This window comes from Genypterus blacodes, unplaced genomic scaffold, assembly GCF_046128005.1.
Source record: "Genypterus blacodes isolate CSIRO-AG114 ecotype Tasmania unplaced genomic scaffold, CSIRO-AGI_Gbla_v1 ptg000147l_1, whole genome shotgun sequence".
In the NCBI taxonomy this organism is placed as follows: Eukaryota; Metazoa; Chordata; class Actinopteri; order Ophidiiformes; family Ophidiidae; genus Genypterus; species Genypterus blacodes.
The window spans coordinates 871,262-883,918 of record NW_027466949.1 but is presented as its reverse complement, the minus strand read 5'-3'; the positions used below and the strand labels follow the sequence as shown (position 1 = coordinate 883,918).

At 45.6% G+C, this 12,657-nt stretch overlaps 1 protein-coding gene across 3 annotated transcripts in view; it reads right to left on the bottom strand.

The window, feature by feature from the left end:
• cdin1 (CDAN1 interacting nuclease 1) overlaps nt 1-12,657 on the bottom strand; it is a 49,916-nt gene that overhangs the window by 20,960 nt on the left and 16,299 nt on the right. For all 3 annotated transcript variants that reach the window (XM_076165497.1, XM_076165498.1, XM_076165499.1), the window contains 5 exons: nt 6,280-6,359; nt 5,982-6,031; nt 4,648-4,715; nt 2,939-3,004; nt 2,530-2,635 (listed from right to left, as the gene is read on the bottom strand). In XM_076165497.1, the coding sequence (XP_076021612.1) occupies nt 2,530-2,635; nt 2,939-3,004; nt 4,648-4,715; nt 5,982-6,031; nt 6,280-6,359 (370 nt within the window). The remainder of the gene's footprint in view (nt 1-2,529; nt 2,636-2,938; nt 3,005-4,647; nt 4,716-5,981; nt 6,032-6,279; nt 6,360-12,657) is intronic.

Genomic DNA, 12,657 nt, shown 5'->3' with positions numbered 1-12,657 from the left:
TATCTGAACATCCGTCAGAGCAGAGGGCTCGCTGCCTCTGGAACGCCACCAGCTAAGATTGATGGCTAGAAGACACCGATAGCTGCTGCTTCGCCATCTCATCCAGGCACTGGGCCTGAACACGCCGTTTGATTCTGCACAAGACCGTTTTTCTCCTCGTTTTTTTCCCCCCTCTCTCTCTTTTTTCTTGGGAGCATTGTAGGTGAAGCGTCATTACCCCTCACTCCACTGAAGAGGGGTTCATTATGGGGTTAGTGTGTTGGCAAGACTATTGTTTGGATGATAAATGCAGTTGGTGAGGGCTTTGGAGGGAAAATTAGTTATGTTTTTTTTCTTTCCTTCTACGAAAACACGTCCCCGTTGCTCACTCTGCAAAGCTCCAGGGCAAACCATGAACAATTAACACGAGCTATGGGTGAGGCAGTTCAGTTAAAGCAAAGAGGGAATCCATGAAAAATAAGCAAATCACTGCAAATGTCAATCAGGGGCAATGAAGTAATTGCAAACACCGCTGTGCCATTCCAACAGCGGTCAAATAGGAAACCAAAAGGTTTGGGGCCGAGCGCTGAAATCTGATTTTGAGGAATGAAGAAATGACCAAACACCCCGAACATCAACGCCGCAGGACCTGCCTCATTAAAGGAAACGGGCTGATGAGGAGTGACGGCAGGATGATGTCACCCCATCACTCTCTCGTCCACGTCTTTCTCTACCAGTTTAGGTTTCTGCGGCTACAAAGACCCGACCCTGAAAACGCTGCTTTCAACTTTACACACAAATACACACACACAGATGCGCCCACACACACACACACATGCCTCAGAATGCATAAGGTCTAACAAGAGAAAGATGAGGCACATTTGAAAATGTCAGCAGTAAATGTCAATTAAAAATTACAAGGGTGCTGGAAAAGGTAGAGTCTGAAGGGACTGACATTTTTTCCTTTTTTTTTTTTGACACGACAGTGTTTATCTGACCGGGCGGCTTGGCTGACATGATGGGATCTACTTTGTCAGTTCCTTAATGCACTTAGACAGGGCTGCCCCAGTGAATATCAATGAAAGACACCCGTGGGCAGCTATCAAAGGCTCAGACGAACCCTCGCCGTCCAATCAGCCTGTTTAGCATTCTGACATATTGACCTACTGTAAAATAATATCACAAGCAGGAAGGCCGAGCAGAGATTAATGTCAAATGTTCCATCCAACCTTAAGAACACACACACACACACACGCGCACACACACCCTGGCTAAGAGTGAAATATTTACTTAGATATTTGATCTACATGCCGATCTCATCTCGTGCTAATCATGTGAGCTCACTGTTACATTGTTGTGGTTTTATGTCACCAGTTGTCTTACAGGCATTTAATGAGGCTTCAACTATATTAACACAAATATCCAATAATTCTCCTTCTGTAAATGGGCCGTTTCCGAATAACAATACACTGCAAAAATAAAAGACTTCTGACCTCCTGACCTCAAGTGCTCATTGATTAGATTGACGAGATTAAATGAGTCGTCCTCCCTGAAAACCAGACGATTGCTTAGATTTGATAATAATTCCTGTCACATGAGGTTGAGGTTTGTTTGTAGAGAACTCTTTAACCTCTAATCTCTTTGAAAGGCAGATGATCACATGCTTGTTTTAGTTCAATCCACACAATTAAAGACCATACATCAAACCGAGTTGTAGCTGTAGAAACCTGATCTTGACCTTGTAAACCTCATGTGCAGAATGGCCAACAGAGCAGTAATGGAAAGACAGAAGAAGAGCAAAGTGAAGACTTTAGTGTCTCTGAAGCCTGGACGGTGTCTGGTTATTGGACATTGCTGGAGATCTGCTGATGTGTCAGCCGACCGTCACAGCTGAGTGCAGTCAGGGAACCGCGGCGATTCAACACCCCCACCCCAGCCCAGCCCCGTCTCTTTGTGCCTGGATACAAATAAAGAATGTCTCCCTACCAGATTACATGACCTGAAATGAGATCTATATGTGATTAAGCTTTGTGGTCGTGGTGTTCGATCACGTAAATGTTTCACCGCTATGCCACAAAGGTACCAGATACCGTGATAATTAGACAAAAACTTACTGATAAAGCTTCTAAAATGTTACTGTAGAAAGGTTCTCATGTTGCAAAGAATTAATCATCTATTTCCCCACTTCCCTTCCCAAACAATGTCGGCACTCTGGAGAACAATCACGCTCGCCGGCTGGTCGTTTTGGGCCGTGAAAAGGCGCCGACAGCGAGAGAGTGGACGAGTGGCCGAGCCAGACAGAGTGTATGAGAAGTGTGTTCTCGAGTGGAAGTGGTGTGATGCGAGGCGCAGAACAGTAACAGGTGGAAGTGTGGGGTTAGTGCGGCCTGTGCCAGGGAGGAAGTGGCTTTTACTGCGGTCGGACAGAGATATGAGCTGTATTCATAATGGAGAGAATGGCAGATTGACGACTGTTGTTTCAGATGTAGTTAGTTGTAGAGAGAAAAGAAGGTAAAGTGAGGAGAGATGGGACTTTTCTTCATCAGTTACCTGTTCCAGTAGCTCCAGAACTGCTCGTTGAGGTAGGTTCGATGGCTGTGGTCGTCTCCGAACGAGGCTTTGCTCTCAATCCAGTGCACAATGTGGCCCTCCACGGCTTTACACAAACACAAACGCACAGCCAGTCAGAACAATAAAAAAACAAAACAAAAACTCACATGTGCAAGATCCAGAAGGGACAAGTGACATTTTCTTTGCGGAATTGACTTTAAATGTAATCCCCCCCCCTCCCCCCCACCCCCAGAAACTGACCTACGATACAATGAAAGCTCATGTTAACGTGACAAAAATCTGACAATGCCGTAATCATATTTGACCAAAAGGAAAAAAGGATCTATCTGGGCTCAGCAGCAAAGTTCAGATCTAATAGAATCCTGCCATTTGTGATGTAAATACTAACCAACTGGAACCTCCAGGATAATGTCAGGCGTTTTGTCGTAACCCATTGTTCTCAGCTGGTTTTCATCTGCAGGAAAGAGAGTGAGACGTTTTAACGTTGGGACTTTTCCACTGAACCATTTTTGTCCGGTTATCAACCTGCTGTGTGAATAACCTGACCGCTTTTATGAAGCTGCTGATAGGGAAGAAAAACCCCCCCGGTGATGGCAAAGGAGAGGCATAAACAGTAAAGGACGTCAGGCACGGTGGAAACCATTAGCTAAATCTGCCACCTATTTCGCTGCCATTGCACAAAACCCTGCCCGGCCCACTTACAGCGCTGATCTCTTCAGTTTGGACGAAGCATTTATAAAGTACAGAACAAGAGGGACACGGTTGGGCATTATCGCCCCCGTGAAAGCCTGACCCTTGCCTGCGTGCGCTGCAGCCATTGTCCTTGACTTCTGGCGCGCTTCGGCCATTATCCCTCCAACACCCGATTTCTCCATTAAATCTCAGGCTGACCAGGTCATTCACTTCCAGGGGCCTGCCTCTTTGTCTCCAGCCAAGCTCAACTAATGGGGCATGGAGGGAGAATTGAGGAGAGGTGGAGAGGTGGAGAGGTGGCGGTGTCAGTGGTGGTGAGGAGGTGAGGGTAGGGGGTCGGGCAGGGGATGGGGGGTGGGATGGAGAAGAAGGAGAGCCAAGAAGAGCGGCCAGAGACCCGTGGCGCCATGCCGAGGGGCATCATGGGGAGTGGCGGCGCGGGCGTAGATGCGGAGGATCTGCGGGGCTTTTTCGGTCTTCCACTCACACCGACCGGGCTGTTGACAATGTCACGCGGCTCCGATCGCCTTTTTACATCACCTTTGATTAAAATTAATGGGCCGTCCCCACTGTTGGGTAGCTTATTTCCGATCCATTTATCAGATGGGGTGAGGCGGCCTCCGTGGCCCTCTTGCCCCCAAACTCTGACAGTTTTAGAGCGGCCCTGGAGAAAGGTCAGCTCTCCAGGTCCAAATAAATGATATGGTTTTAATGACTTTTATCCTTCATCACTCATCTGACCTAGGGGATGATGATGGGATGGGGATGATGAGGAGAGCTTAAAAAAAAAAAAAAAAAAAAAAGAATTCCGTTTTGCAATTTCACACCTGGACAGTCTACCTTGATTTAATATTGTCGGAGCACGGCAATGCTGTTAGGAAATTACAAGATACTTAAAAAGGAGCCGGCACCAAACTGATAAACGGAGGATTTGTGTGCTGATACGGGCGGAAATTACAAGCACATTTAAGAAGTTTGGGAATTTTCAAACAAAGTCCTCTAAAACACATAAAGAAAAATAGAACGAGCCATTTTTCTATTCAAATATACCTTTAATTATATTAAGAGAACATTCAAGGTCATTACAATGGAAACTGGCCAATTTTGTCTGTTTGAAAACTAATCTCGCCGGCAACCTGAGAGGTCCAAACACTAGGGCTAAGCAAACATTAGAAGCAATCTTTGAAGCTCTTATTTCTTTAAATATTCATTGTAGGTTAGTGAATAAATCACACATTCAGGGATATTCGATATCAGCTCTTGGCTGTTAGCAAATCAATGTGAGATAACATCCGCTCCATCCGTCATGTACCGGTCTCGCCTTTCCTATCGTACAAAAAGGCTACACTGGCCAGACCGGGCGCGGAGTGGCTAATGTGACGAGAAGGTCAGGGGATGGCTTACCTAGAAAGGAAAGACTCCTCTCCTCCAGCTTGTCTCGGAGCAGAACCTCGTGCTCGTGGCCGATGGCACTTAGGGTGAAGAGTTAAGGATTCCAACACATACTGGAAATGCAGCAGCCTATTCTATACATACATACAGAATATAACAGAAACTTCCAATTCAAACAAAATACACAGAAATATAGTGTTTCAACAGCAAAATGGATTGCCGTTGTAACAAATGCACAGACTTAAGGTGCTGTAAGTTGGTGTAAATGTGTTTGTGCAAAGTAAAACCCATATTTCTAAATGCTTTCCTAAAGCTTGAGCCCAAACTTGAAGTTCTGAGTGCAAACATAATCCGCTTTCACAACAAATTTCCTAACTGCACTGCTTAAACGAAGACGACAGAACTTTTAGAGGAATGAACAAATGCCAAAATGGCTAAATGCACCCGGTTGACTCATTTCTCCAGGATACAACCAGAGAAAACGCTTTTAGAATAAACGCCTTTTCCAATAAGGAGCTGTAGTGACTGAATACTAATATATGCACACCCTGACTGGCACGTATGCACAAGAACAAATCATCTGAGGTGGAAATGGAGCTGCACCAAAGCACAAAGTGATGGGGCGGATATCATGAACCGTCTGCGGCGGGCGTAACTGACTCCGAGTTGATAGTGATGAGAGGACGGCCAAAGAAAGCTTAAAAAAGGGGGGGATGTGAATGGGATAAGGTTGACCGAATACGAACAGAACGACCCGGCCACACACATGAAAGCTCGGACACAGACAATAAACGTGCAGACGTACGTGAGCGCCCTCATTCCCCTTCCCCCAGGAAGTAGTCGCTGTGCTACCCAGCTGCTTGCCCTGGAATAACCTAGGCTCAAAACCTGACAAGACGAGGCCTAGGTGAAGTGAGGGATATGGAGAATTTAGAAACAATGCAAGTAGAATTTGAAATTAATAAGCTAAATCGCGATGAAATGAAGAATAATTCAAGTTGTTGACGTGTATTTGCACCAATTCAGTTCATATGAAACATCAAACAAAGGATTATATCAGAGAAATAATGGGGCTTATGAGTGACATCATTTGTGGCAGAGAACATTGGGCCTGATCCACTGCGTGAACATGGGAGACACATTTAGATCAGCCCATCGTCTCCTCCTCCTCCTCCTCTTCCCTCCGATGCCTTCCAGCCTCTATAGTGGCGATAGTGGGACGGCAGACAGGATGAAACACCTCCTCTGTGAAGCAGAATTTTTATGTCAGGTGAAGCCAGACACATCTCATCCCCTTCAATAGCTCCTCGTCAATTCCGGGCTTAAAATTTTATGGGATAGGATACTGTTTGATGCAGTCTACCAGCGGTCCATAACAGCAGTCATTTATTGTGCACTGAAAAGAGGGGAAAGAAATATTATGGCGTGCGAAAGGGTAAGCTGGGTGAGGAGGAGGCGAGGTAAGGAAGAGCGTACAGCGGGTTAACAGTGCTGGGAGAGGAGGAAACACGGGAGATGCTGGAGAACTGGCAGGCGTGACCGGCGGCTCGCTGTGAGCCAGGTGGTAACACGGTAACATTAGCAGAACGTTCCTCAACACAGAAAAGGCAAAAAATATCACATATATTTAAGTAGAACACTTACCTGGTAGATGTTGCTGGCCAGGATCTGGTCTGGGATTAGGGGCGGCTCCTTCAGCATGCTGTTGAGGACGGTTTTAGACGCTGAGAAAGAGACACAAAGCTATGAGATGGACGGACACTAATGCAGAGATCATAGAAATATTTACAATCGTATTATACATCATAGGTTGTCAATCCCGTAGATGTTAAAACACACTTGCTGCTGCATTGACAGTGAGGCATGTACAGCAAAAAAAATTCAGCCTTGACATAATTCACCGCGCCGCCGTCAGTGCAGTATTTCTGCACGAGTCGATTAGATGGCTGTTTGGTGTCTATACAGATTTTCTATAGATAAATGTTTCAGTCCACAGCACACGTGTGCCGTGCAGTTTATCTACGTTACGAACGTTGACTATTCTGCATCTCTCATCCCCCGTTCTTCCTCTACTAACATTATAAATCAGAGAGGAAAAGCCCAACGGGATTGATTTCCTGGTGCTGCTGCGAGGGCAAAAAAAAAAAAAAAAAAAAAGGGAAAGAAAATTCCTTAAATCATTTTTTAAAAAGATTTGGATTAAATGGATTGTATCACCGTGTGTGTGACGAAATGGCTGAGGCACGCCGTTTTAATGATATATCTGCACGTGCTCCTGACAGACTCGCAGCTTTACACACAATATGGGAATGTTTCAATCCACATTTCAGGCATGGATGCTGCCTACATCAACAATGGACTGATGTACAGGAAAATAAAAATATATATCTCATAAAATTGATGGAAATAGAGTGGTTTGGAACAAACAATGGAGCTGGATCAACTGAAAAAGTGACATGTGTGTAAATTGAAATCTTAACCGGCTCATTAAATGTCTGTTAAATGGATTTCATCAATGGGAAAATATTTGGAACAACATTTTCTAAATCCTTCTATTTTCTGTTCCTTCAGAGGTGTTTCTCGTTATTGAGGAAGCAAACAGCGCCGCCATCTCTCACCGACTCTACCTCACCATGAAATAAAGAGGGAAGCGAGAGAAGGAGGAGGAGGAACAAAGCCCATTCCGTGCTCCCTCCTCTCCTTCTTCTTCTTCTTTGTCTCCATCTTTCTCTGCCGCCTCTTTGTTTCTCCCTCTCTCTTTTTTTGCTACCACCTCTCTCTCTCTCTCCCTCTCTCGATCTCTCTCTCTGTGCGTATGTGTGTGTGTCAGTCTCTCCAAACCCTCAGCACTCCCAGCCCACCCCGTAACCCCCACGCGCCCCTCTCAGAGCTGCGAGGCACAGGGCTGTGCTTTATTTCTTTGCTCATTTTTCTCAGAGATTGGTACCTTCACACGCAGATCCATACCGCGCTCCTGTGCGGCGCAGGCGGCGGTGAAGAAAGAGGGTTATATTTTCCCCTTGAGTTAGGACACCTCATGACAAATGATAATGGATAATCAATAAAGCGGGAAATATGAGGCAGCAAACTTTATGAAGCCAGGAGACATATTACTCCCCAACAACACTGGTTTCCCTTAACAAAGTCACTACTCGACTGTGCCTAATAATCTGAAGGAAAATCAAAGGACCCGCAACCACATCAGCAATATTGGCAACTTATTCCACTTTAATGGCATTTTGATTGATTTTTTCCCCCTTCCTAATGGTCGTTTTATAGATTTGACGCTGCTTCTGCAAAACAGTGGTGTGTAATAAACCTCCCCGAAGGCAAACGGTAGCCATTAAAGCTCTTGTCTTACTAGTGCTCATAATTGGAGGTTGACCACCACCACATTTTGGTCTCTCACATAACACACACACACGCAAACACACACACACTTCCAAGGCTAGACTTCTCTGCCCCTCTCTCCCTCTCTCTCTCTCTAGCCCTTCAAACCTTGGATATTTTTGGCAGATGGTTCATAATACGTGATCGGAGCCTTTCTCCTGCTCGTTTTGTTTGAGGCTTGGGGTTAAAAATAGCCATAAAGAGGTGACCTTGGCACTGACATTGTGGAATTTCAGCCAAGCATTGACCTGATGAAAATGGAAGGCCAGGGCGCTAATAAATCAGGATGCTTTTAAAATGAGTTTACCCTAATGCTCATTCATCACCGGCTGTAATGCCATTTGCAGGCCGAGGATTCGCTGCCGTGCACAAACACAGCAGTAAATAACAACAGGGCCCTTGCATCCCTCGCATCGTTGCAGCCTCCAACATCAGCATACATTTATTAAAGACGCCCCCGCCTCGCACGGCAGCGCTCCTCTATGACACCCTGAGCTCTTCCCTGCCACACATACCATGCTCTTTAAATACACACACACACACACACACACACACACACACACAGAATGCACATACACTCACACATAAAACACAAGCAAGGAAGGTTTAGAAAAAAGAAAAAAAGAGAAGCATAATCTGAACAACACCCAGATAGAGGGAACAAAGCCCCGCAGCGCGACTTTGAACGTTGTAAACATTCGCCAAATTTACTATAATTGTCCTCGTGTTGGTATAAATTCTGACAAAGGAACCGCATCACGTTGTCAACATCTGAACGCAGGAAACAGAGAAGGGGGAATAAAAAAGACGGGAAGATGCGACACGCCTCCGTTGGGATTTGCCAAAGAAAACAAGGCAGTGTAAACAAATCGCAAACCCGTTTCATAGGCAAACCCCCCCCCCCAAAAAAACACAGGATCAACTAAACACAGCGAGGGAACGGCGACATAACCTTGGCAGGATTTCTCGTCCATTTACAGGGGGGGACGAGTCATTCGTAACGACTCGTCCCTCTCCCGACTATAGGGTGAAAAAGTCATTATCGCGAATACAAGAAAAAAAAAAAAATGTTGAGAAACCTCATTAGACAGCAACATTTGTTGAGGGAGGACCATAATAAACAATAACGGATGACGATCGTTATTGCCCCTGACACTGATGAGCTCCTCTGCAAGTTTGTTTATTAATAAAAAAAAATAAATAATACACACTTTTTTCCCCCTTTTTCCACGGGTGGGGGGTTGGGATTGGGCGGTGAGGTTGGGTGGGGGGGGGGGGACACACACACTAACCCATTTCCTCTACACACCCCCACCTCCGCCCTCCCCTTTCCCGCTCCCCGCACACAAGCCATTGAGCTGTGGAGGGGTACTCGTTCATCAAACTTCATGGAGCAAGGGAGAGACAGGTCCTGATAATGCGCGCCGCTAAAGCTGATTTTCCATGATGAATCTCGGAGCATATAAATTGGCTAATATCTGAAAACATTTACAGATACTAGAGGAATTGACTACTTGTGGGACATGATGGATGAGGCTCTCCGACGCTGGCCGACAGCTCTGCAAATCTCTGCGGCTGCCTAAAGCCCTCATTTGATTTTCCAATTTACTCCTTTTAAATTTATCCTCCCGTATTGGAAAAGAAGGGGGAAAAAAAAAAACAGGATGGGAAAGGAGAGGAAGGGGAAAACGTTGCTGTTGTGTGTGTTGTTGTTGTTTTTAACTATCTGTGGTGGTGTGTAGGTGCAGGTTGATGATATTGAGGTGGTGTTTTCCTGTGTGAGGAGGAGGAGGGGGAAGAGGGGGATGAGGACAGTTCCCCCCACCCCCCCTTGAAGAGGTTACTAGGGTAGAACTGATCTGCTCCCACCTGATTGTCCCTGATAGTGGTGAGATGATTTTTGCGTGTGTGTGAGAGTGTGTGCACGTGCGTTTGCATGTAGAAGGAGTAATAGTAGTTCAGGGATGCTCGCCATAGGAAAGAGAGAGAGAGAGAGAGAGAGAGAGAGAGAGAGAGAGAGAGAGAGAGAGAGAGAGAGAGAGAGAGAGAGAGAGAGAGAGAGAGAGAGAGAGAGAGAGAGAGAGAGAGAGAGAGAGAGAGAGAGAGAGCTTCCTAGGTCAGGCCATTAGACTGTGGCAAGAGCTTCTCTTTCTGAAAAGGAGTAATTAGTATACTTGTCAAGTGAAGTGCCACGCTTCTGCTTACCTCCCATGCACCCACCCCTTGCATGCACGCACACACACACGCGCACACACACTCGTCCTGCCTATGCTTCTTTTACTCCCTTCTTACTAATGAAGTACCCTTGCACTCATTATATGAAGAAAGGCGGCGTATACACACCAGCTCTGCCATAATGGGGAGGTGAGAGGAGAGAGAGAGAGAGAGAGAGAGAGAGAGAGAAGAGCACTTGAAGACAAGAGAGGAAGAGCCATAACAATAATAGTGGATACTAAGTTGAGATTTTACTGGATAGAACATAATACAATATTCAGTTATCAACGCGTCTGATCTGCAAAACGCTGAAGCTATTATGAATTCTGTCAAGGAACCAAAGGATCACTGCAGACGCTAACATTCTCACAGTGTTAACATCAAACGCGGCACATTTATAACACGGCGTACAAGGCTTCTGTAAAGGAATGTGACAATAAATCTTAAAGGCAGTCGAATCACATAGTTACAAAACATGGAGCGGCAATCTAATCTGGAGCTGGGCCTTGGGAAAATGGAAAAGGTCAAATAGCTAGCAAAATTGCCTCCTCAAAAAAAGTATGTCTAAATCTAGAGGCACATCAACCCCTGTCAAAGGAGGAATAGGGAGAAAGATGAAGAGATAGTAGTAGGGAGGGAGGAAGGAAGGAAGGAGGAAAGAAGGAGCAGGAGCTCCCCCAATGTGCCTGCTTGTGACTTTTAAGAGGTAACATCTGCTATCAGAGAGCGGGAGTGACAGTATGGTGTGTGTGTACAGTGCAGTAATTATAAAATACACTCCTCATCAGTGGCCTGTTAAACCTACTCTGCACATTATGTGGGTTTGACTGGTCAACTATTACATGTGAAATGCTATTGTAAAATGTAAAATGTGAAATGCTACATGTAAATGCAGTGGCTCAGTGGGTAGTGCTTCCGCTTGGGAAACGGGGGGTCGCCGGTTCGAGCCCCTGAACCCTCAATTGCTCCCCCCCTGCAAAGGGTGGTGATGTAATGTAAGTCGCTTTGGATAAAAGCGTCTGCCAAATGATCGTAATGTAATGTAATGTATTATTATCCAAAACATCTCATAGTTTGTTTTGTCTTTGCACCACTTGTCCCTTAGTTCCTTTACAATATCCATGGTAGTATTAACCATCATTTATTATAGAGTAAAAATCTATTTTCTGGTTTTCAGCTTCTCAAATTCCGCCTTTCCTGTTTCATATAAAAGCCAAAACAAGAAATACGAAGATATTCCTTTCAGCCCCGGGACAGATAATATAGGATACATACGGTTTTAGAAAATATCAAGATGAAATGTTCAATTCTTTAATTGAAAATGAATCAAAGGAGCAGCGAGTTGCCGGTTCATATCATTGATTAGGCTGCGATGGTAGAATGGAACTCTCTGCAGGAAAACAATCAGAAATGTGCCTTATAAACATTATCATCACATTCATTTCTATTAAATCTGTGCCGTCTCGACTCAATTTACCCGACTGGTCGTTCCTGCTGCGGCTTTAATTGTGGTGACCTTCATATTGTTGTATAAACAAAGTGCTTATGTGACTCCTCCACCTCCTCCTCTTCCCTAACCCCCCCCCCCCTCTCGCTGCCCTGGTCTGTTTTCACGAGACAAGGAGCATTATGGATGTTGATATCATATTCAATACGTGATAAAACTGCTTTGAATGTATTGATTTATTTACACGCGCCAACAGATAGTCTTTCACCCCCCCGACTCACCCAACCCGCCCTCCCGTCTGACTGATGCTCCCCTCTCCAATACTTTTGCTGTGGAGAGGGGAGGGCGGCGTGTTGATGGTGTGATTTTGGGACGTCAGAGGGTTGCGGCGGTGGTGGTGTGTGGTGGTGTGTGTGTGTGTGTGTGCACGCGCGCACTAGGGGAGTTGGGGTGGGTGTGTGTGTGTGTGTGTGTCGGGGGGGGGGGGGGGGGGGGGGATGCAGACAACAACAGGCCAGCAAAACAAAACAAGGAAGGGACAGAAAACAATTTAAAACTCTGTATTGATCCAGCAGTAGTGATTGTACATATATTCCACAGTCCCAAAGGCCCCATTCCCGTGTCTCTTAAATGCAAAGGGAAAGAGAAGGGGAATAAAAAAAGATGGTGCAAGGCAAAGGCGAGCCACTCACCCAGTTGGGGGTAATGTCCCTTATATAGAAGTCTATTGATCTTTGCTGTGCTCCTTGCTACCCTCCCTCCCTCTGGAGTTCAGACAAAAACACACAAATACACAACACACACACACACACATACAGCAGTGCAGTCTAGGGGGGGCGCTTGAGGGGAGGGGAGGGGGGGCGTGATAGATATGCCTGCCAATAGCACTGAACCAACCTGTTAGCTAATTGCCAGCAAAGACAATTATCCTTGCATTGTTTCATAATGGAAACACATTACTAAAGTCTAAT